The sequence below is a fragment of the Grus americana genome, chromosome 16 (assembly GCF_028858705.1).
Source record: "Grus americana isolate bGruAme1 chromosome 16, bGruAme1.mat, whole genome shotgun sequence".
NCBI classification, from domain to species: domain Eukaryota; kingdom Metazoa; phylum Chordata; class Aves; order Gruiformes; family Gruidae; genus Grus; species Grus americana.
Window position 1 is genome coordinate 5,354,593 of NC_072867.1, and position 25,640 is coordinate 5,380,232.

The following is a 25,640-nucleotide window of genomic DNA, read 5'->3' on the forward strand; positions in this document are numbered from 1 at the left end:
CTGAAACTCATACAGAGGGGCTCTTTCCAGTCCCTGATAATGACTCCCCTGCATGTGTATGATTTGGCAGAGCACAGTGTATTTTATACACCATCCTACAGTATGTGCTGCACCCACCTTGTTTTTCAGCTAAGTTTGCTCTCCACATCTACTTGCTTTATTTTTTATTTCTAAGCACAGATTTTTGTAGGACAAAGTACCAAAATGCCAGTGAGTTTGCCAAAACCTGTTTATTTAAGTAAATTCATGCAAGAACTTTTTAAAAGCTAGATTGTAGGAGGACAAGGCTCCAAGGAGAGAGCCACACTCTTGTTCTGGACCTTCCCACCACCCAGAGACGCTGGGCACAGCAACACCCATGCAGTCTCTTCAGGGCAGTGCCTCACCTGCCAGGCTGACACACGCATAGGAAGATTTGGCCGCTTACAGCAGCACTCAGCAGCTTCCCAAAAGCTGGGTTACAGGTGTTGTTCGGAAAACTTATCCTCAACTTTGAATACACCTGCTGTGGCTTAATTTAGCAGCTCTGGCTTATGCTAGAAATTACTATTACATATTTGCCACTACATACTGCTATCAAGGTGCTGACTGCTCTGAAGGCCAAACCCCTGCCCTGAGGATCTACGACTTAAAGACATAATCCCCTTAGTGCTTACATCTGTGGCACTGCACAAAGAGGTAAACAAGTACTTCTGTGTTCAAGCATCTGCTACACTGAGTCATAAGCTGAACCTTAGTGGAAACAGAGCAAAGCCAGGCTGAGAGGAGACAAGTGTTCATGTACTTACTACATATGGTAACGTACAAAGTATAGATCTGTATTTGACTTCAGCAGATCAGAGTGCTCAGTTGTTATTACTAACACATTGTAATTATCTTTTGTCAGCTATCACCAAGAGCAAGGTCTGCCTTGTGCTCAAAGTCTGCTCCAAAGACCTTATGCTCTAAACAGATCTTTTCATGCTGCCAGCAAGGGAGAACGATACAGGAATAGCTGGAGGCTGCAGAAGTACAGGAAGAAGTATTGCTAAGTTAAGTGGTACCTCTAGAAGCTTTTTGTCTGCAGATATCCAGCACAGTTCTGTTGTGTTTAGAATGACAGATCAAATACTAGCTGACCAAGAATTATTTTTAAGTAAAATGTCACCTAACAGCTCCAGAACAATCCTTCAAGAAATTAGATTTGGACCCTTTTATTTAAGCATTGCAATTGTGACATGCTGCCATGTGGGTTGGTTTTTTTATTTCCCAAAACTTTGTGATGGACTTGTTAATTTTTATGGCACTCACCTTTCATTTATGACCCTACTGCACCTATCAGTGATAAAAACATGGGGGGGAAAAGAAAGCTTTAATGGAATAGTTTGAAGCTGTAGCTCCCATGCTGGCCAATATTCACTACAGGGTTTGGGTTTCCTTATTTTTCTACAGAAAATAGCCACAAGTTTTACTGCATCAGCTATGAAAAATAAGCCTTCTGCACAGAACATCTTCTATCCTGCTTTAGTCAAGCCAAACTACAAAAAAAAAGACTCCATAGCTTGTCCTCCTCTGAGTTTGGAAATAAATTCATCGAGTTATGAAAGAAATTAGCAAACACATCAGTACTGTTTTTAAGAAACTGCCTGATAGAAGTTATTGGGAGTCAGACTTGGCAGGGATTTAAAAGCTAATAAAACATCTCCCAGGTCAATCTACCACAAAGTTTAAATATACATCTGTGTTTTAGAAAACATTTTCTCTCTTCCTGTCTGAAGGCTTCCTGAGAGATATATTAATATATTTTAAGCTAACTCCTTGAATTTTTCCCCATCTTTTTTGGCATCCACCCATTTCACATGTACGGGAATGAACACCAGTATTTCCATGCACTTAGACATGTTTGTAAATGCAAGTTTGAGCATCAGGTCTATATACATTGGAAAGCTTTTGGTTTGTATATTACTACTAAATCCTAGAAGAGTATATTCTGAGCTTAACAGGGTGTATAGATAAAGATTTCAAGAGCAGGCAGAGCTGCTAGCCTGCCATCACATATTAGATAGCCCCAACAGAACTCAGTTCATTTGCTTTGAAATAAAGGAGATGGAATGCTTAAAGCCAGAGTAAGAGACTGCAAGAAGCTTAATTATCGTGTCTTGCTGCCAGGCACAGACATTTGAGTTTGAATATCTCCAGGTTTAAAGTCCTAGACTAAAACAATTTAATAAAAAAAAATAAATTCAAGAATGGAGATTGCCTTGTCCTGACTTCTGGCTACCAAGGCAAGACAGCAAAGCCTCTCAGAGCAGGAGGGTATGTTACATCTTTGCCTCCACCATCATAAGCTTCTGCTTCTTTTTTCAAAAGGTTTTAATGACCAGGTTAAGTCTTCATGTTTCCAGTTCAGCTATTTCCGAACTAGTCAGGCATTTTGTATTTCATTAGGCTACTATCTGACCAACACTTATGGCTCACTAGAAATTTACTGGAAGAAGTATTTTTCATCCTTTAGCTCAAGTAGAAAAGTCAGACTGAGCTCAAAAAAATCTGGATTAAAAACCCGCATCAAAGGTAACTTGGCCAAAATGCTCCATCAAGATAAAATACATCTTTTGTCAGGAAAAATAACTTATTCATGGAAATTAAGCATTAGAAATGCATTAGAAGTTATCTAGGAGAGCAGACCACTGAACTTACTGATGCAAAACATGACCATCTAACTTTCAAACTGTACCATTTCCCTCTGCTAGGCCAAGGCAAAACTTCAGAAGCTGCAATCTCACACGCAGGTGGGGGGGGAGAACAGACTGTTTAACCTGAAGGTCCCAGATGCCCTTGCAACACACTGGACCCAAGCTGCACTCCACTGAAATAAATGTGGTGGTTCCCCTCAGCTCTACTTTAGCATCACCAGACTTGATTATTTAAGCCATAAGCCCTTCTGCTTCCATTGACAAATAGGTTAACTAAAGTGCAGAGGAACAAGTACTTCATTCAAGGTCATATGCATCATCTACACAGAACTAGAAGAGCCTGCTGGTGTTACACTTTATTACCCTATTCCTTCTCAACAACCAGGAGACAAGTTGCTGCCATCAAGCCCCATATTCAGTTCTTCATTCAGAGCCCTACAACAGACACCACCCCTGGGAGCCACTGTGCAAGGCTGTCTCATCTGCAAGCAGAATTTGCATACAGAGAGCAAGAGCCACTGCGTACACTACTTAGCATTGCGCGTCCTCCAGGCACACTTTGTCCTCTGAGTTATCTCCAGTGCTAATTTATCGCAGCATTCAAAGCAGCGGGCCTCCGGCAGTCCCTCCCACAGGAAGCAGGCTGACTCATTTTTGAACACACTCTATTTTCCTCTCCACAAGAGCCAAATGCTTAGGTCAAGAATAAACCTCAAAAAAGGGAGGCTCATGTTTAAGCACCTCCTAAAACACGTGCATAACCCACATCCACTTGTGAAGCTGTTTCATTCAAACAATGAACCTAGAGACATTACACCCAGCTAGAGTTGCCCCCATATGGCACACAACTATCTTTGCTTCTGCTCTAAACAGCAGTTCCTAATCCTGTAAGATGATTTAGCCTAAGCTAATGGTTTTTGGCTTCAGCCAAACAGTTAGCACTTACTGAAAAACAAGATGAAGACCACCATTTTGCATTAATTCCCCTAAGCTCTTTGCCAAAGCATTCAGATGTTTGCCTTGCAAACTGGTTCTCATATATCAACTAGCCTTATAGGAAGAAAAAAAAGAACAATTACATTGCCAGGAAAACCCTGACTATCTACACTTTCATGCTTTGCTTAGGCAGCAAAAGTTCACTATCCCTATTAAAAGGATTTTTCAAGGACACTTGGAAAGAAAAAAGTAGCAGTACCTTACTGTGCCTGAACATTAACAGCAGTTATCTCCAGCAGCACTTCCAGCTCTCCAGCCACAAGAAACATGGGAAGCAACCAAAGCCAGCCAAACACAAACACTTGACCTCCCAAAACAGGCAATCCAGCTTCAGGCTGAACAGGTTCAGGTTTTGTGGAGGTTTACCACCAAGGAACTAAACATCTCCACTCTACCAACACTTCTCCAACTCAATGGGTAACCCAGCCCCACACAGGAAGGAAAAAGGAAAAAGGAAAAAGAAAGAAAAAAAAAAAAAAAACCCAAACAAAAAAAACCCCAGCTGCTCCCTGCCCTCCCTTATAGCCAGCTCCCCCACTGGCCTCTGCCTCTCAGGTGTGAGGTATCTGAGCTGATGCAGCATTAACTCATTGCTGTCCACAAGAGCCCAGTGCATGACTGTGCTGTGTTGAGAGGAAACTCCTCACATTCTTGGCTTGTTTTATTTTAAAACTCAGGTAAATAGGAATAAGGTCAAAGGACATGCTAAGTATTTACTTCTCCTACAGAAGGGAAAGGGGAACAAACAGATCTGCAGCAAAGAATTCTCACTTTCACACAAGCAATAAAGTATCATATTTCCAAAATACCACCATTGTGGAAGTAGTGCAGATCTTAGCAGAAGATGCCACTGGTGTCTTTTGTCTCACAGAATCCTCTCAGAGTAGGTTTAATGCTACAGCTATGAGGCGTTTCCTATCAGTAATGTGTCTTGAACCAGTGCCGCTTCTCCATCACTCGGACTCCTTCTTTTGGCAATTAAGGATCCTCATCCTTTAGATCTTTGATTCCTTTTTTTTCTTAACAGGTTCATTTTGTGCCAAAAAAAAAAATGCTCATTTGTTTCCTCTTTTGTCTACCTGCTCTGTTGCCGGTATAGGACCCCCCACCAGTCTAGCTGGCCTGTGCTCTACAATGGCAGCCTGTTTCCCACTGAAGGGAAGGCTCATCAACTTGTACGGCTGTAACAAAGGAGGTCAGGCAGTGTGCCACAAAATTAAACCTTTCTGTCTAAGCAGATATGGTTTTATTTGATCCTCTGAATAAGAAGAAAGAAGGAATAACCAGGAGGAGACATTGCAAGTAGCTGAGTGTGAAATTGGTACAAAGGCACCAAATGTCAGGTACGAAGTAATTTGCCTGAAAAAGGTGACAGAGACAGGGAGACAGTATGCCACATGCAGCTCACAATTTCACCTAAGATGCATTACTTCAGTGCCAGGCCCCAATGCGGATCCTTCAGGCTGAATGCTGCATGTCTCTACCATGGCTGCCTCGCAGATCTTACCTAAATGAAGCAGCAGTCAGCTGGGGTTCAAAACTAAGAAGAACACTAGGGAGTGAGCTGACAGGTGCTATGGCAGGTTGCAGAGATGGTTCCTGAGCAGAAAGAGACATGCATTAGGAAGTAAATCTTACCTGCAAAAGCTGAGCAGGTAAGATACTCTGGCTACTGGTATTTAATCCACCTGCCAGTCTGCTTATAGCTACTGGATATCTAATAGGTATATATTACATACTGATAACCTAGCACTTTTACAGTCTTAAAAACCCATTTTTTCTAAAAATATCCCATGGGATCAATGTTAATAGTCTCTGTTGGATGCTTACAACCAAAATATTTTGGAAGCGTTGCAGATTTCCTGAATTCTCATTTTTCCACACAACTTCTCCAGGCAGTGACAGCTCTTACACCAGGACCAAGCTGCTACATACTTCGTGTAGTTAAAATTTCTCCATACCTGAGCAGTAGCAGAGTGAGGCAAGAAGAGGAGGATTCGGCCCCACCACATCATTTGGCAGAGATGGGGATGATCCTGACCCCAGCCATGATGCACAACACTCCCCAGCTCCAATGTCCTGCACTGCACTGGGGAGTGGTGGGAAGAGGTCCTCTGGAGAAGGCTTAGCCAGCTCCCCCTCCTCCTCCTTCTCCAACCTTGGTGCTTGTGGGGCTGTTTCTCACACTTTTTACCTCACTTGTCACTGCCAGACCGGTTTTTGTCCTTTCTTAAGCACATTTTTCCAGAGGTGCCACTGGCGTCGCTGACAGGCTCAGCCACGCCCTGCAGCGGAGCTGTTGTGGAACCGGCTGGAACCGGCTCTGTCCTGCACAGGGCAGCCCCGCCCTCTTCTCAGATTGGTCCCTTCAGCCCCACTGCCAGCACCTGAGCACCTCACCTCAATAAATTCCACCCCTCACCTCAGTGAAACGCATATTTAAGAATTGTCATTAAAATACACACTCGTCGCACACCCTTCACAAACTTCACTGATGACATCAACCACAAAAAAAGCTCCTTGCGCCAAAATCGAAGTGGCATCATCACAACACCAGGAAGGTGACCAATAGACACAGTCAGTACAGCTCCATCCCTCATCTCTTACCACTTTACCCCAGCAAAAAAATCCCCACTATTAATCCAGTCCCTGGCCATGGCCAGTCTGAACTTTGTCTGTTATGTCTCTCAGTCACTGTTTTTACTTCAAATTCCTCTAAGGGTAAATGACCTCCCTGTCTTTATCTCAACCCACGAGCTCTTTCGTGTTATTTTCGCCCCTGTCTTGTTGAGGAGGGGGAGTGAGAGAGCGGCTGGGTGGGCGTCTGGCCAACCCACCACAGTGCCATTGCTCTTCTCCACACATGTGGCGACGTTGCCATAACAGGGCTGAGGGTGCCACGTCCCAGGGGCAATCTGTCAGGGAACCCCTCTTCTGTGCATATAAATCAACAAACGCAAACTGGAGCCCTCAAAAGGTGACGAACAGCAAGCACCTCTATTACGTAAGCACTTTCCTGGATAGAATAATGCTTCAAATAATAATTTAAAGTTGACCTGATTTAAAAGCTTCAGTAAAAAACTTAAAGATTCCTAAACCGGGCAACCTCCACATATGCAAAATACAGATGGTTGCTTATAGCACCGGTGTGCCAAGGGCTGGAAAATAGCCATGGCCTCACCACTTTCTTGGCATAGGTTGGTTAGCCCAGGAAACCAGGCTTCCCACCACCACCGGTGGGCATCGGGGTGCCAGGGTGCTGACTGTGGTGGCAGGGCAGCAATCCCAATCCTCTCAGGCTTCCCTCAGCAGCCAGATTAATGTATTTTTAAAATTAATTCAATTAATTAAATTAATTTAAATTATTATTCTAAAGCAAGATGTTTGTTGTTTCCTCCTTTGGTTGCGTTTCAGTAGCCAAATGTATTTTCCTCCCAGAGAAGAGCTGGGAATCCAGGAACCTGAAGCCAGGGGAGGCAGCGATTAGTGGTTTGAAGTATTAATGGTACCACAGTGGGAATGGGGAGTCCCTTGAACTCAGCTATTAGCAAATTAATAAAAGGGGTAACACGCTCTCCTGAGTGTTACAAATTTAGCACTAATTAGGACTTCTCTTTCTTAGCTATTTTAGGCAAGTAAATCTTCAATATCTTTTGTTAAATTTGAATCTTCTTATTTGTAGAAGTAAATCATACGGAAACATTCATTTCTTCCCCCAGCTACAGCCTATTAAACTTTTTCCATTCTCCTTTTCTTTCTGACATGGCTTATAGCTGGATATTTTGTATGCAGTTTGTTTTATTTAGTAAATCTTCCCCCAAAAGAGGGTTTTCTTTGAGTGAGACTAATCTACAGGCCATTCATTTCTCACAGTCCATCCCAAACTTTTCAAAGATCCCCTCTTCACAGGAGCATCAGTGCTCCAGTTTGTTTACATTAATTTATATATTGTTCATATATCCCAGATGTTAAACCTCACAGAGTTATTGTAGCTGGAAAGCCATATTTTTCTGCCAGATATCTACACAGTTTTGTGTATTTTAGCACTTCAGAATTAATCACGAGAGAAACTTAATCAGGTTTGCAATGAAAAAAAAGCCCTTAATTAGAGCAGAGGCCAAAATGTCCTCCTGCTCTTCCTTTCTTTTTGCACTGCCCAAATCTCATCTAAAACTTGCCTGAAGTCCAGAAAACAAATATCACAGTTGATTGAATATATCTAATTGTGACTTGATGTCTACACTTTTACAGATATGTTTCAAACTGCCTGGTGGCTGTGTTGACTAATTTGCCTATACCCAGGAAATTAATTCTTTCTTAACTACAGAGCAAAGCTATGATGTTGGGCGATACATGTCTGCCTTTCTGGAAAGAGTATTACTTCTCTCTAGCAAAATCAGTGCATCGCTAAATGATTGACGTAACCACAAAAGGTTTTAGCTTTTAATGTTTAGGAAAACACTGATGGGGAAGAGAAAGCACTACAGTTTGCATAATGAGAGTACAGCCAGACTGGCTGAGGCAGAAGAAACTCACTTCAATTCAACAAAAGACATAGCTTATTTGAGTAATAAAGGGAAAATGTAGATAGAAGGTTACATCTTCTGATGACACTAAGTAAAGGAGCATGTTACAAGTAATCACTAGTAAGCTCATGGTTTAAAACGCACATGTACACGTGCACACGTACAGCAGTGTGGAGAACCCAAGCAGACACCGTATGAAAATACACCATAAAGACTGACAAATACTGCACACTGTCAAGGCGGCTTTCCATAAAATAATGCAAATTTATGTTAAAATCTAGACTTTATGATCAATTAGAAAGGGTAGTTTAGCAGCAGTATTAATAACCACTGAAACAAATGTAGCATGAAAAGGGGGTTTCCATGACCAGAGCACAGCTCAGAAGACTTTATCTCATGTCTATGAAAAATCAAGTCTTTGCAAAGGTGAGACTAAAGGTATGAGCCATTTCTCTGTCTAGAGGAACTGGATAAAGACTTTTCCTCGTTCACCTCTGGAGGGAAACATGTGATACAGTCATTTCTATTTACTTCTGTTAAAAGTCTGGTCAGAGTATTCTGCACAGTATGAGTCTAAAGATAGTATTATTTTTACTTTTCCCTGCTACATAAGATAGGACGTGAATGGTGTACACTGAGGTGACACCGTAACATCCTGTCTGCATTAGGGCCCTAAATGCTAACAATAAGTGAGTCCTTTCTTCCCTCCATGTGGGCTATAACTGCAGGAATAAGATGTGTGAGCATGTAAGCTGAGCAGCAAGTAGATAAATTCCAGATGATTATTTAAAGCTGATGAATACAAACCTTACAGTCCTGCAAGCAGTCTAGTACCGGAAAGGACCTTTGAGGTCAATTCATTTCCCTTCTGACGTTGGCAGCCCTCTGAAAGAAACTGCATGATAAAGTGATCCAGCTCCATCACAAAATTAATTTTTGCCGCCATTTCTCCTACTGTAATGGTGCAGGAGGAGGAATCCTACTGCAGCTCCTTGGAAATGTAGAAATCTTCCTATTCCCAGCCTCAGTATACTCTTATCCAGTTTATTCACATCATTTTTTCTGCCAAAATTGCGCTTCTGCTTAAATAGCACTTCTCCCTTCTGTGTGCTTATCCGTGATGTATTTATAGGGAGTCCTCTCTCAGCATTCATTGCATGAGATAAAACAAGCTATCCTTTTTTAGTGTCCTTTCATATAACAGACTTTCCACGATCTGGATCACCCTCGCAGCCCATTCCTTCACCTGCCCCAAACTGAGCATGGGGACCAGAACTAGCAGCAGCAGCTATATATTGTCTTACCAGGGATTTTTACAATGCCATTAACACTCCCTTGTTTCTTACTGCTATATTGTACATTTGCACTGTCTGTACATAGAATTGTTCTAGCATATAAATTATGTTATACAGTTAACCATTAAATACTGGTGTGTCATCTCATCTGGTACCACTTGTGCTCCTTGGGAGTGTGGTCAGCATCTTGCAGGCAAAATCCTTTGGTGCTTTTCATCTGGTGCTTTTTCATCCTTGATAGCTCCTGTGGAATATTTCAGCATGAAGATGTTTCAGCAGTCTTAACAAAAGCAAGTGAATCATTCAAAAAAAGCACAATCCATCTATCTTCTTTAGTGTCACCAATTAATAGCTGCTCAGGATACTTTGAAATCTATAGCTGCTTAAGGGAAGAAAAATAACCAACCCTTTCCTATAGTGCTATGCTATCATTATATTTTGTGTACTCTGCCTGTGCAAGGAACCTTTATTAAATAAATGAGGTGAGGGTGATAGACAAAGGCCTCTTATGTGAAGCTTTAAAGAAGGAAAAAAGATCAGTTATGCTAACCCAGGATAAGAAGGGAACTAAAAACCAATAGGTAGACAAGATTATTTCTTATTGTTGGAAACCATTTCTCATTCCAGAAGCCAGTGGTCAGAGCCTGGCTGATTTCAGTGGCCATGCTTCTGTTTTCTGCTGCCCCTGCAAGCAAGCAATATTGGGGCAACTACAGTTTCCTCCACTTGATGGAGCTGGAACAGCCTTTTACCTCTTGCTTCTGATTTGGATTATTTTGCTGCAGACTGTGCAAAATAAGGGACCATTTTTAAAAGGGGGTAGCGTTGCTTTTGTGGGCAGCTCAGGCTGGGTCTGTGTGCTCATTCCTCAGGTCACAAGCTGCTAGAGAAAAGTCATTGCACCCTTTGGTGGAGCTGCTGCCTTGGGCTCCCTGTCAGCCAGAGCACCCTGAGTCAAATCCTGTCCTGCCAGACATAAGGATACACTCACAAACCTGCCCACAGCTGCTGATCCCAGTGTGGGGTTTCCCCTCTTGCCCCCATCCCTCCGTCCCAGCTCATGTCCCTGTCTAAGGCATTGTGGCCACTGATGGCATTTGCCATTGGACATACGGCTCTGCCTGTGCCCTGAGCAGGATGCCGATGCCACCTCTTGAGGGGGATCAATTCACTTCCAGCTAATCCGCCGGAGGGGGAGGTCTGTGCCTAAGTGTAATAGAACCTGATGGAGGCTAATTAAATAGAAAACCATCCATTTGTGCTGTCTCATTAGGGATTTGTCATAAAAACCTTATGTTCTCTTACAAGCCTAAACAAGTGTGTTCACCATGTAAAAATCGGCCATAAAGCTGTTTGGAGAGTAGTTAATATGTCTAAGCTGTCATTTATACAGGCTGTCTGCAGCCTGGATCCTGCAGGTAGGAATGGCCTTACTGCTGTCCTCAAACCACCCTGCGTAAATGGGGCATCCCTCCTTCGAAATGGGAAAGAGGGCCAAGCCCAGCGATCCTGCACCAACAGTCATGTGGAGCGGATGCTTCTCCGTCTGGCCCTGACAGGAGCCAGAAATCAGAGGCAAAGAGCACTTGTTTTTTTTAGAGCTGTGCCAAAGATGTACAGAGGTTTAGAAAGTGTAAATTTAATAGCAGTGTTTCCTGGGGTCTGTGGAGATTGCCTCCCCTCAGCCTTTGTGATTGGCCTGGTCTCCTCCTCAGCCCCAATCAGGCCACTATTTTTGAGGAAAACTAAGTTCTCTGTAGGGGACAGGAGTTGTCATGCTGTTTTGCAATGGAAGAAAGTTATGGGCTATGTCCCTTTGGCTGCCCCAAGGGAAAATCAACATGGTCTAAATGGCTGCTTTCCTCAACATCCGTCCAGGATTTGCTTTTCCCTCATCCAAACTGCAGGCTTCAGAGTTTCTGCCAAACCTAGGGCTTGTGCAGAAATCACGCTGGGGCAGATCTTCCCATGTGCAGAAGGATATAACTGCTTTCTGTCTATGGGACAACCCCTGGGGTAACACCAGCTGGTGTCTCCTTGCAGGCATCGGAGGTGGAGCGGCAGCTCTCCCTGCAGGTCCACACCCTCCGGGAGGACTTTCGGGAGAAAAACTCCTCCAGCAGCCAACACATCGTGCGGCTCGAGAGCCTCCAGGCCGAGGTGAGTCACCCATGCTCAATCTTGCTCCTGTAAAAGGTGGCCAGGACTGTTTTAATTTCTATAATGATCCCCTCTGAACTGAGTAAACAAAATCTGCTGCTTGGAGCAAACAAAGAGAAGGATGGTAAGTGTGGGGCTGAGCACTCCCCAAGTGAGGATTTTTGCTGCAACCCAGAGCTGGCTGGGGTGGCAGGGGTCAGCTTTCACCACTGCCTTGGCCACAAGCACGGCTGCAAAATGAACAGATGAGAAGGAACTTCCAGGAGCTAAACCATGGCTGTGCTCTTGAGGGGCTGCTGCCCAGTACAGATTAAACTCTGGGGCATGGTGGGAAGGGCTGCAAGGGGTTTTTTCAGTTTCTCATGCTTGCAAAGAAAGCAGCAATCCTCTCCTGCCTCTGAGCCATGCACATGAGAGAGCAAGGAGTCCCTGCTTGTTGTAAATCTGGTACATTAGCATGAATGATATTACACTCCTTTCTCTTCCCTTCCCTGATGGGGGTCACTGGAGACAACATAGGCAGGAACCAGAGGGGTAGATGATGTCCAGTTCTACTACCCTGTCGCTTTTTTGAATTTATAAGCTGTCTGGAAGAGCTTTTCCTAAAATGTCTCAATTTCTTCTTTTCTCCTGCTCCCACCTGCTCCCTGCTGGTCCCTCGCCTTTTCTTCCCCTCCCCTTGGTGTGGAGCAGCAGGTCCTTGAAGTAAGTATGGAGGCTCGGAAAGGGTTTGCCTGCGCGTGCATTGCTGCCACCATGCATGCCTGCCGCTGTGCATGCCTGCCGCTGTGCATGCCTCACCTTGCCTTCTTGCCTCCTTCCTGTCTCTTGCTTTCCAAATCCCTTTCCCCCATGCCCTTCCCATGGTCCAGGGCCTACAGCAGAGCAATGTTTTTTCTGTTACACTGTCATTCACAGGGTGTTCGTTACTAGTTTGGATACCAAAGAAGAACTCTTGATACAATCTCTGTATTACACCTCTTATTTTTTCTCACATCCCTTTTCTCCAACCCATGCAAATCATGATGGTGGTGGGAAGAGACATCTCAGAAACCATTAGTCACCTAAGAGTGGCTTTCTAATACCTACAGCAGCCTTTACCCTACAGAAATAGCAAGTCCACACACTGCTAATATTCCTTCATGCACCCAATCTTTCCAGCAACCTGGAAAGCGGCAAAGAGACAAGGTCCCAAAGAGGCCAAGAAAGCAGTGGCAAGTTGTTGAATTTGTCTATGATCTGTGAATTGAAAGCAGGCCATAGGGAATATTTAGGGTTATACTGGACTGCTAAAGAGCATACCCAGTTCCCAGAGGTCCTATATGTACTGATCTGGGAAAAGGCTCCTTTTTTTTTTTTTTTTGGTTAAACGAGAAGTGACCTTGGCTAGTGCTGATTCATCCTGTGCACTGTTCCCAGCTAACTGAATCACAGAGGTTTTGCTTGGCACATTGTCCCTCTTCACCTGAAATCGCTGCCCTTGTCAATTAAAAGAAATGAACCAATTTGAAACGCAACTGATCACTGGGAGACTAAAAATAAGTATGGCACAGAAAGGAGTCTTCACAAGTGAAAAGACAGAAAAATCCCTGGTGAGGCCCTGGCGAACATGCAGCAATTAAGAAAAGCATACGGGGAGTGCTGTGGCACAGCCCTGAGGGAAGCAGGATCCCGCAGGCTCACCCTGTGGTCTCCAGCAGCCATACAGGAGAAAATGCCACCACGCTCAGTCAGGGACTAGCCAGGAAGAGTGACTAGTTTTGCTCAGTCTTGCAGATTTTAAAGTACAAGGGGTGGGCAGGGCTGGTCTCCGCTTAATCTGTTTGGACAGTTCTGCCTGCTCCCTGGCCTCCTGCCAATGCACACCCAGCCCCTTTGGAGCTGCCCCTGCAGACTAGGGAAGGAGGAATTTCCTTTGAGAGCCTCCCTAAGCTTTAAACCACACACAGAGATAGAGTTTCTTTCATACAGGTACATAATATGTGCATACTTTTGCTTTTTGCTGTTTCATTTCTCTCTTGGGAGTGTGATTTCCCTCCTCTCTGCTCCCTGGAAAGTGCAGGGTCTGATGCTGCCTCTCTTTCCTCTGCAGATCAAAATGCTGACGGACAGAAAGCGAGAGCTGGAACATCGCCTTAGTGCCATGATGGAGGAGAACGACCTGCTCCAGGGAACCGTGGAGGAGTTGCAGGACCGAGTCCTCATCCTGGAGAGACAAAGCCATGACAAGGACCTGCAGGTGAGGAGGCAGGGAAGAGGGGGGAAACGGAGTAAAAGACATGCTTTGGGGTAAAATTGACTGGGAAGATAATCAGGAACTGGGATACAAAACAACTGGAAGAATAAAATGGCTCTGTAAGCATGGCAGCAAGCAAGGTCCTGGGTGTTCTCCATAGGGACAGATAACAGAAGCTGCAATGGGGCATCTTGACAGCAAAGAACAACTTGGGAGGGAGATCTGAGCAAGGGAGTGGGACAGGGTGCTGGGGAAATGAGGTAAATGTAAAAAGAAGGAGAGAATTCTGATTACAGTTAATTTTACCTAATTTTTTAATAGTGGAATTGGCTTCAGAAGGGGCTTCTTTAGATCCAGTTGTCCCAGAGGGCAGTAACTGGCCTCATAGCTCTCACTACTCAGATGGTTTCTCGACAAGCCCCATGATGTTTGCAGCTGTGCGTCACCAAATGTCACTCCCCGGAGAACAAGCTGGCACCTCTGTGGCTTCAAGCATCTTAGTAGAGAGCAAGATTTTTCCCTTTCTCTTCTGTGGCTTGACAACCACTGGATCCCCAGCTCTCCAAGACAGCCCTGAATCTCCCCTCCCCCCCCCCTTTTATATATGTGTGTAGATCTTTTAAAGATATGTCTATATTACTTTTCTTTTTTGATTCACTTCCTGCTGTGTTGTTTTCAGCAAATGTTTTTACCTGAGTTCCAACTTCTTCACACTATTCCTCATTTTAGTGCTGATTAACCTGCTATTTTTATCTTTCAGGATATTCTGGAGTCTAAACAGTGTCTAATGACATTTAGAGATTATTAAGCTCCAATAAATAGCAATACCAGCCAAGAATACTTTCCTGCTGGCTGGAAATCCTCTTTCGTGACACCCATTCCTCCCTCTCAGTTCCTTCACAAACCAGGAGATTCATCCAGTCCATATCACCTCCACTAATATTTTTTTTCCTGCTTCCTTGACAAATTCCTTCATTTTCTTTGCAAGCTGCACCAAAGCCAGCTGGAGCTCCAGGAGGTGCGGCTGTCCTACCGGCAGCTGCAGGGGAAGGTAGAAGAGCTCAGTGAGGAAAGAAGTCTCCAAAATTTGAACACAACCAGCACGTCCCTGCTATCTGAGATAGAGCAGAGCATGGAGGCAGAGGAACTGGAACAAGAACGAGAACAGGTATTTGCCCTCCAGCCCCTGGACCTCTGTGACAAGCCCCAGAGGGAGAGGAAGTTTAGTGCATTTGATCTGGATTTGGAGCAGAACCAAGAGCTAGAAAATTGGGGTTGTGGTCTCAGCTCTGGTATCAACACTCTTTTGACCATATGAAAGTAAACCTCTGCATCCACTTCAAAACCAACAGAGCAAGCTAGATATATTTGTGAGGTTTGGCAATCACATGCCTCACTTCACCTGGAAGGAGAATCTCCATGGCCTTGATGTCCCAGACTAATGTCAGACTCTCTTGTTCCAGCTGAGGCTACAGCTCTGGGAAGCATATTGCCAAGTGCGATATCTCTGCTCCCATCTCAGAGGAAATGACAGTGCAGACTCAGCAGTCTCTACGGACTCCTCCATGGATGAGTCTTCAGAAACCTCATCAGCCAAAGATGTCCCAGCCGGCAGCCTACGGGCAGCTCTCAGTGAGCTGAAAAGACTGATACAAAATGTGCTGGATGGGGCAGACTCCACGGTAAGTTGGTGGCACGGAGAAGCCTTGGCTTGTGCATGTCCCCTTGCCCAGGTGACAGAGCTTGCTGCAGGTTTCCACTGGATGCTGAAGTCCTTGGTCTGTGAGAAAACCTCTTTGGCTTACAGAGATGGGCTGTCGCAATGCACAGCCTGCTCCATGTGTTTCAAATGGTCAGCCAAGATCCAAGCCAGTGCATGGGGTTTCAGCCTGTAGTAGTCAGACCACCATAAGTTTCAAGCTCATGCAACCATCATTGGTCTGAGAGTCATTATACATCACAGTTCAGTTCTCTCTCTTAGGATTTTCCTAACCTTGCTTTATTAGCAATAGTATCACAAAAACATCATAACCCCTATGTGGGTAGATTCTGTCCCTGCCAATTGTCACTCGGTACGAATGTCTTGGCAAGAGTTGCCAGACTCGAGTCCATTGACAGGTGGAGGGTTTTGCTGGCACAAGATGGTGTCTGTGAGGTATGGTCCCAGGGCTGCTGCGGAGCAGGGGATGGTGTGGAGGACCACTCAGCATTCACAGGAGTGCAGAATTACAAGAAAACACCTCATTTTTTTGCAATGGCTGAAATCAGGCCTATTTCCATCACCCATGAGCTGGTTGCATTGCCAGTATGACTTATTTATTTGAGATGCCATGGTGAGGAAGATGATGCAGACCCTGCAGCTGCAGACCCACATGGGAATACTCACCTTCCTCATTTCAGTACCTGTAGCAGCTAGTAAGAAGGTTGAGCATAGAGATGAAGTCATGTTTGTTAAATAAAAAATAGACATTTCTGCAAAAGGACTACAAACACAGAAACTATAACCATATGTTACCAAGTGGTCACTAGATCTCTGTAAATATGGTTTATGTTAAGGTGAGAACATGTCTGCATGCTCTTGTTATCATGTGTAGAAGCACTACCTTTGGCTAAGCATGTTTCCACTGTGGAGGTAGACGGGAACAAAACCGAAACTCTACCAAATTCACATTCACACTTTGTTCTTCCTCCTTTAGTACCCCCATCCCAAACCAGTATAAAATTAATGCAATTGCCTTTTAAAAGTGAAATCTGAGCAAGAGATTTCTCTTCCACTCTCAGAGCTCTCGACGAAGCGACGATGACACCTTAGAGGAACAGATCAGGCGAACAAGTGAGGATTCACGAGCCCTGAGGGAATTAATGGAGGGAGAACGGGGGAAACTGAGGCAGAGTTTGGAGGAGCTGCAGCGACTGCACAGCCAGGTTAGCAATTCCCACACTTTACATGTGGTCTTGTAACACCAGTGTTCGTCCTCCAAAACATGCCTTCCATAGAAGAGATCAACATGATAAATAACCCAGGAGGATTCACACCAAAGCCAGCTACAGTTGGATGAGGGAGACCTTGTTAAACCCAGTGCAGAGGCTTCATGCATTTAGGGTCAGAGTTTTTGAGAAGTTGCCAGACATCATCTCAAGCAGCCAAACTTCCTTTAAACCTTTCCCCCAATCTGCTTTTCAGCCCACATGTATGTCTTGCTTTAATTCTTCTCAGCAGAAGACCCCAAAGTACAAGGCTGCTTGATACAGGGTACTGGAAACCCATACATATCCACTCTGCCCCATCTTGCTTGCACTAAGCCCTCGTAAAGGGTATATGCAACCACTGGAGGGACAAAACATCAGGTGCTGCTCTGCTGTGCATGGCACAAGGTTTGTCCCTTTCCACAGCAGCATCACAAAACCCTCATAAATGCACACCTAGAAAATCTTAATCACAGCCAACCTGGCACCAGGCAGCACCCCAGGACTGGCTAAGACAATCTCAAGAGCAATGAATGATCCAACCCCAAAACCAACACCACATCCAAAGCACAGAATCACACTGCATCCACACTGAACGTAGCATTGTCTGTGTCTGAGGTACTATGCCAAAAGCAGCAAATGGAGACAGGTGCTCAAGGGGATGCTCTGCAATCCATATCTCTATGGGACAAGTCTCCAAACACTGGAGGGGATTTGGAGGCTGCAGCAGAAGCAGCCTTTAGCACAGCTGCTTGTGCAGCACCAACTGCATTGAAGCAGGGAATGGGATTAACACCCCTGGCTGGTCTTGCAAGCAGCGCTGTATTGCGCTTTCACCATACCCCTTTGGAGAAAAGAAAACACATCCTTGTTCAGAAACTCAGCACAACCTGGGGTCTGACAGCCTTGCGTAGGACTATGGGAGCTCCCACCATGGACCTGAAGAAAAAAAAAGAGTGAGAGCATCATTAAATACCCCTGGCAGTGATGGCTGTATGTGTACGAGGGTGGGAAATGAACTTGCTGACAAAGCAGCTGATCAGAGGCAAACCGCAGCGAGGGAGCACCCCTGGCACCTGTCCTTCCCCGAGGATTGCTCCTCTCAGCAATGTGGCCACCACAAGAGACACCTTCAAGAGTCCAAACTTGTGCCCTCAGTGAGACATGAGCCCAGACACTCCTCTGGCCGTGCTGCCATAGTCCTGTGCTGACAGAGACCATTAGAGGCTTCTTCACAGATTTTAAGTGACCATCCATACACCAGCCTGCTTGTTTGGATGCAGCACCTCCTTACCACTGCTTCTGGGCACAAGAGGCCTTGACAGGATGCCAGGAGGGAGCAGCACTTGGTTGTTCTTTGCTGTGGCTTGTTTCCCCAAACTCCTGAGCCAGGAAGGACCAGAGGACTCACCCTGGATTGCAAATTTGGAACCCCGTCTCTGCTTTTAGGCATCCCTGACTACCAAAGCTCTGAACAGTTAGCGAGCAAAGGGAAGACTGCAGTTCTACTTTCTTCTCACACTCCTGTCTTATATGGAGAAAGATGGGGCATTACTACAAATGCAGCAGACGCTCTCGGAGAAGCACTCCAGCTTCACACTGCAAGTACACATCTCCCACAGCTTTTCCCCATAAACCAGCCTCACACTTGCTCAAGGTTAATAATTATTCTCATCTCCCATAGAAGATGCAACATTGTCTTCAGTTCAGTACTAAAGAAAATCAATGCATATGGAAGTCTGGTCCACCCGGGGCAGCAGTGCTTTGCTGCCTCCACATCCCTCTGTGCTGTCACTGACATTTATACAAGGAAAGGGGAACTCTTCCTAAACAGTTTTTGAGACCTCGTAGCACCACACATTCATTGCTCCTGCCTGAGAGCAAGGTGAGCTGGTGGAGACAAGAATCACCCTGGCCATTGTCTACACTGGAAAGCGGTTTCACACCTTCTGCCTGGTCCATTTCCTCCTTCTGTGGCATCGCATTTTTGCCTGAAACACAGACAAAAAACAGTTAAAGCCCCAAAACTATCGCCAAATGCAGTTTTTTGAGCCTCTTGATCCACTGTCCTCTGGGACTTCAGCAGAAGCACTCTGCACCTTTCACATAGCTCCCACCCCTGCTCTCACATCATTGCTCTGAGGTGCATCCCATGCTGGGCTGCAGGAGGGCATGGCTCAGGCAGAGCTCCCCGATTCCCTGGCAGCCCCAGCACACAGCAGGGAGCCCTTGCACACAGACAGGGCGCGTTCGCACCCTCCTCTCCCCCAACCCAGCCATGCCGTGCAAACAGCAGATCCTCCCACGCCGTTGATGTGATGAGCCCTTTTTGACTGTCTGCCCTCTATTTAAAGATTTCTTTGAGGCTTCAAGCACTACCGAGCCGCATTTAGAGAAAGGAGGTGGGTCAAACACTGGAAGGGTTTCCAGGTGGTGGAGTAGCATAACAGAGCATGTGTGTGCCCTAGACAAAGAAATTAAACGTGTATGAAATATTGCAAAGCTGTGCTAATGCAATCCTTGCATGATTTCACACCCTATTAACTCACTCTGCACAGGACCAAAATGATAGATCATTTCTCAGACTATTTAGGACTCTGCACATTTTTTAAAGTCTAATTAAAATTGTAAGATATGCCAGTAACACCTTCCATGGCGTGAAAGGGAATTTTCACATCCTTTGTCTTCAGCTTCATACTACTTAAAGAGACGCTCCCCTAAAAAAAATCTTATTTGCCGCTAAATGATGTTTGCAATAATTTAACCCTGAAAAGATCAGAATACAACAGGAAGATTCAGAGACTGTGTGCACAAGACAAACCACTTGGAGAGGAGCAATATTTCAGCTCTGATGCCATAGTTGGTTTAAAGCCATTGGGACAGCAAAATTGCAGGTGGATCCTGCCCTGCACAGCTTTCAGTGCCACTGCTGCATGTTACTGAGGCCGTCCTGGTGACTCATCTTGCTCAGACCAGCACTGTCGGCATCCCAAGGTGAACCGGCACATTTCATGGGGGGGTTGCACCAGCACTAACAGCCCCCTCCCAGCAGACACAGCTTCTCCTACAAGCAGGGGAGGTCAGCCTCCAGCTTGGCCCATGTGGCTTTTTTTCCACCCCAAATTTGCCTGAGCAACCCTGGGTTTCATGCCTTCTCTCTGCCCACAGGTCACACTGCTGAGCGTGGAAATGACGACACTGAAGGAGGAACGGGACCGGCTGCGAGGTGCTGCTGAAGACAAGGAGATAAGTGAACGGCTCCTGCAGGCCATCAGGGACCGAGATGAGGCCATTGCCAAGTAAGTGGTATGAACAGCCAAAGCCAGGCTGGGTTAGCAGTTATGGAGTGCCTTAGCGGGAGATGGCTCCAGGGTGGGTTTTTCCCATCCTTCATGAATTTCAGTAGCTGTTACAAAGTGACGGAGTGAATCTTGGCTTTGCTGGCATTGGGAGGTGCTGCCAGGAGCTTGAGAGCACGGCAGGAGATGCTGATTTCCAGAGATGCCCCATGGCAGGACTGGAGCATTTAGGAGGATGCTATGAACCATGTTTTTGCCATCCCTAGTGCTGGTCTGAGTCACAGCAATGAGGAGAGGATTTCAGGAAACCAAATGGAAATACTAGGTCTGCCTTATCTGTCATATTTTTCTTCTTTTGCTCTTCCATACACAGAACCCTGCTTTCCTGCCCATCCCCATTACAGCCCTGCCTGGGCTTCTTCCCTAAATCATTTCTCTGGTCATTCACTTTCCTTTCCTGTTCCAGAGTCTTTTTTGCATCTCCAGTTCTGTAATTCTCTATTTCTCCTGTCAGGATTCTCCCACTGTTTTGACTATTTTCCCCATCCTCCTTGCAGACCTGTGCAGTTTTGCTGCCCCTGCCCCAAGCACTCTTTGCCCCAAGGAGAGAGGCAGAAACATTCACACCCCCCATGCTCTAGGTGGAAAGGATACATCTGATAATCTCTTCAATAAGCAGATGGGCCAGAACACAAGTCCATCTCCTTATGGAAATGCTTAATACTGAAGCCCTCAGCAAGACGAGGAGAGCATTGCACCTCTGAGGATGTGGGGAGCTAAATCAGCATGCACAGTCCCTTCGTCTTTTTTTAAGTGACCCAATCATCCGTGCTGCTCTTGCCTGGGTAGCCAGCTACCAAATTCCCATCGCTGTCCACTGTAACACCTCCATCTGTTGGCAGAAATCAGGAGCATCCCAGCTGCACTGCCGGGTGCAAGAGAGGTGGTTCTGACATTTCCAGTGCGTGTGGGTTGCTGGTTCTGCTGTGGCTATGGCAACGCGCTGCTGCCGCGATAAATCCCCCAGTAATATCCGAGCAGTAATGGGGAGCTTCACAACAAAAGGCTATTTAAGGTTCTCAAACCCACAGCCAGGAGTGGAAGGGTACAGCTTCTCCACAGCAGTTAATGACCCTGCTGGGACAAAGCAGTAATATTTACGGCTGACTGTCCTGCAGCAGCAGGAGCCCAGAGAAAGGGGGACGTGACAAGTGTGCATGGGTGAGTGGCGGCTGATTAATGAGCAGAAAGTGGTTACAAGTGAAAGCAGACAAGAGCGTCTTGTTGCTAGAAATGAAAGCATCCCTCCACAGACCGAGCAGGCTGCTCCCAGGCAGCGAGCCTCCTGGGAGGCTCATGATATGCTTCCCACCTTGCACCTCAAGGGTTAAGCCACTTTTGTTGAAGTCGTCCCAAAAAAACCCCCTAACTCTGAACAGAAATAAAATCACTGCCTGAGGCAGACATCTGGCATGGAAAATTTTTAGCTTGAAGCTGAAGTTTAGCAACACGGGAAGCAATAAGAAAATAGGATCCTATAATAGGAGGTGTTAAGCAACCACTACCTGGAATATAAACACAAATTCCCAGATTGCTCTTCTGCAGGGGAGCACAAGGGAGCTATTAGGAGGTGATGAATTAGCTGCAGTTAATAAGATGCAATTATTTCTCCCGAAAATGTTTGCAAGGAAAGATGTTTCCCAGCAAGTCATGTTACAGTTTCCCATCACACAGCAGTTAATTGAAAACTTAAGTTTTGTGCTCACCTGTGTGCTTCCAGCATTGTGAACAGCATTTCCCAGCTTGGGCAGCTTAGGAGATTGCTCCTTTCTAGAGGACAATTCCTTTCCACTAGCCAGTAGCAGCTGGAACATCTCAGCCACTGAGCGCTCGTGGCCTTTTAGGCAACCCTGGCCATGGCATCATATGCTTGGTGGCCGCCAAATGCCCGGAAAGAAATGCAGCAGTGATTTTCCCAAGGGCCAGCACAACCCCATTGAAATTAGGAGCTTTCCTTAAAGCATAACATTAATTCAAACAATTTTAACAGCTTGTCATTCTTAAAAAGCATATGCTGTGATAAACTTTCTTCCTTCATTTCTTCCTTCCTTCAGTCCAAGTCCCAACAGAAAGCAGAGTTGTACTCCTTGAGATTTTTTGTTTGGTTTATATTGCAACTTATTGATCAAGTGATCAGACACAGATCATTTGGTTTTTAGCACATACCATTCCTTTTCTATGCATTAGTAAACAGAAGAAATGGAAAAAATATTTATATGTGGATTCTACCTCGGTTTAGATCTCCATTTTTAATGGCAGATCCTGCACGTTATCCAGGCATACTATATTATTGTACACAGCAGTGCATCTGAATATCTTTTTGTATCCTTCATTGTGTGCTTACCATAAATCTGCTGGTTTTATAGTAATGATGTCTACAGTTCTGTCCCACTCTTCAGATGAATAGATTGTCCAGAATACAAGAGATGAACAGCTTAAGATTTGGGGACTTGCCAGTGAAAGAAATTGTTGACTTCTCAAGGATGCATTTAACACTTCCTTTAAAATAAAAAAAGAAAAAGTCACATGCCCCAATTTCTCGCTCTCACCCCCAGGAAGAACGCAGTGGAGGTGGAGCTAGCCAAGTGCAAGATCGACATGATGTCCCTCAACAGCCAGCTGCTGGACGCCATCCAGCAGAAAGTGAACCTCTCGCAGCAGCTGGAGGCCTGGCAGGTGAGCAGCCCCCAGTCACCACGGGGCAGGGTCTGGGTGACACACAGCCCAGGAGGCACCTTTGGGTGACTTTTCCCTCATCCCTGTGGGTTTGCTGCGTTCTCAGCCCGAGTGCCCATACATAGGAGTGTTTGCTTTTGGCTCTGCAGGAGCCAGTGATGCAGTGGTGCTCAGGGGGTTGAAACACAGCCCTCCCCTGCTCAAAGCCTTTCAGCTGTGAGCTGTTAATTAAGCATACAGGAATACCCATTTAAAATGGAGAAACAAACTGTATCTCATGGCTGCATGCAGCATGGGTAACATACACTTTGCAGAGTAACCTGCTGTGGATCGGGGAGGGAAGGTGTCCATGCAGATGTCCCTGGGCAGGCGCAGCCTTGGGGACCCATGGGCACAGCACATCCTTGCATTTCCATAATGGAGCAGAAAAGCGGGAGGCAGGGAGGTTGTGGCAATTGTTTTGCTGTATAGCTGCACTGTTTTCATCAACTCAGAAGATCTGGCAAGATGGAGAAGCTAAAATCCCAGCTCTCCACCCAGGTAAAAAAAAACCCAAATCCATGGCAATTCAGCAGGTGCCCTGAAGATACTCAACTTGGGGTCAGTGGGGAAAACCCATGTAAAGTCTGAGAGCCCTCAAAAGCAAAGCTGTCTCCTCCCAGAAACTAGCACCGTGGGAGGGCTACTGTAGAAGAAAACAAGCAGATACAAGAGAAAAGGTCTGGGCCAGTTATACTAATTTGTTGCAGACCATGCAAGACCCCGACTCTACTAACAACCAGCCTGACCGATAGAAACCTCTCCTGTACAACCTCATTCCTGTTTCAACTCCACTGTGTTTTCGTTTCTCTTTTTTTTTTTTTCTTTTCTTTCTCCTGCTTACAGTTTGCTTCCTCAGGGCTTTTTACTATCTGGCTCCTTTGGTTTCTGATCTAGTGGCCTTTCTCAGTTCCTGTACCAACAGCTTTAGTCGTACACCCCTCCTGCCTTTGAGGTGAGCTCCCCACACCCTCGCCAAGCACCCACCATCCCCTCGCCTGCTCCATTTGCTGCCACCATCACCCGCATCCGTCTCTTTCCTCACCGTCATCTGGCAAGAGGGGCCAGTGGGGGCTCTCCATAACCCACCGATATTCTGCACACACGCACTCCCACCCCAGCACCAGGCCAGGTCACAAGGACCAGCATCCTACACCCCATGGTGAGGCTTTACCCCCCAGGTCACCACGGGGAAAGCCAGGCTGAGGCACACATATCATTAATCTTCTCCATTCGGCATATCTCGTATCTAGAAAACTTTTTGAAATACAGACTTGATCTTACTTCTCAGCCTCGTTATCTAGTAACGTGACATTCAGTGCTCTGCATAGGAGCTGTCTGTATCCAAGTTCTGCTTCAGTTTGGACAGGTGGTATAAATTGAGACCTACTTACTAGTACGGCCAGTATTTAGTGCTTGAATATCCCTAGTTTAGGATTTTAACAACAGGCGTTTACTTTCTCACTTCACGCTATGTTTCCCGATTGCAGCAATACAGCAACCCCAATCCTGCTCCCATCAGCTCTGTGAGATGAGGATCAGGCCCACTAGCACTGCAGAAAGTTATCTCCAACATACTGACCTAAAGCATACCTACACAGTAGCAAAATAGTTTCCGAGAACCTGATATCCCCAGGGCAGAAGCTTAACCACAGAGGCACAAAACAAGTCAGATGATTTACATATTTTGGGGACTATTTTGCAAAGCTGAATGCTTCTGATAAAATGGGGTGAGATTCTCTGCTTTAGCTGGGCATAAATGGAGGCTTTAATCTGATCAAATTTTACTTTTGCACACTTGTAGTCTGCACTTTACCAAGGACCATCAACAAGACTAGTTTTCTGTAAGCACATAATCATACAGGCTATAAAATACACCACAAGCAAAATTCCACACATCTGAACCTAGCACAGGAGTGGATGTGTACCTTGTCCCCCATGCCTAATCTGACCCCCACTGCGATTCATCATCATCTGACGAGGGGCAGGAGGGGCATTACTGGGGTAGGGAAGGAATACAGAACAAACTTGGAAGAGGGCTGCTTCTCTGACATGAGAGCTCAGTGGCTTCAGTGTGATAGCAACAGAGGCACCTTTAGGTTAGAAAATGCTGCAATGCCAGCAGAGAGCTGCAGTCTGCATGGCCACAGCCACTGAGGTCTCCTTGAGCAGCTTCAACCCTAATCTCATGCAAGGGAGCCCAGCTCCAGCTCACCAAAAGGATACGTGCCGTTTACACGTCCTTCAGCCTCACCCCTTTTGCGCACAGCAGAAACTCCTGCCTGGAATGTCCAAGAGCACATCAAGACCATGTTCCAGCTTTATGGGACTGCTTTATCAGATGGGTCTCACACTGCTGGTGTTTGTCCTCCCTCTGCATCCCTGGACACTCCTGCGCCCCTGCCCAGTGCCAAGGCAGGGACCGCAGCTCTGCTCCAGCCTTGCTGCGTACATCTGCCCCGATCTCCACAGCCAAGTGCTGTGCTCTCTGATTCGCATATCAGACAGGGACCCGAACACAGTGCACTCTCAATAGTCCAAACTGTATTTATATATATATATAATTTTTGTGTGTGTGTATATATATAAAAATCATACTTTTCCCTTGTTATGTGGTTAGCCAAGGACACAGATCTGCCATGCTGGAGCCTGGGTGCCTACATCATTTGCTAGAACAGGTGCCTTCAGAATCCAAGTGCTGTACATTTTCA

General features: G+C 45.7%; 1 protein-coding gene across 1 annotated transcript in view; it reads left to right on the forward strand.

The window, feature by feature from the left end:
• The window catches only part of BICDL1 (BICD family like cargo adaptor 1), a 53,429-nt gene that overhangs the window by 21,318 nt on the left and 6,471 nt on the right, over positions 1-25,640 (forward strand). Inside the window, exons 3-10 of the mRNA XM_054844671.1 lie at positions 11,536-11,652; positions 12,346-12,357; positions 13,745-13,891; positions 14,877-15,056; positions 15,352-15,570; positions 16,670-16,813; positions 20,024-20,154; positions 22,770-22,890. Of these exons, the coding sequence (XP_054700646.1) occupies positions 11,536-11,652; positions 12,346-12,357; positions 13,745-13,891; positions 14,877-15,056; positions 15,352-15,570; positions 16,670-16,813; positions 20,024-20,154; positions 22,770-22,890 (1,071 nt within the window). The remainder of the gene's footprint in view (positions 1-11,535; positions 11,653-12,345; positions 12,358-13,744; positions 13,892-14,876; positions 15,057-15,351; positions 15,571-16,669; positions 16,814-20,023; positions 20,155-22,769; positions 22,891-25,640) is intronic.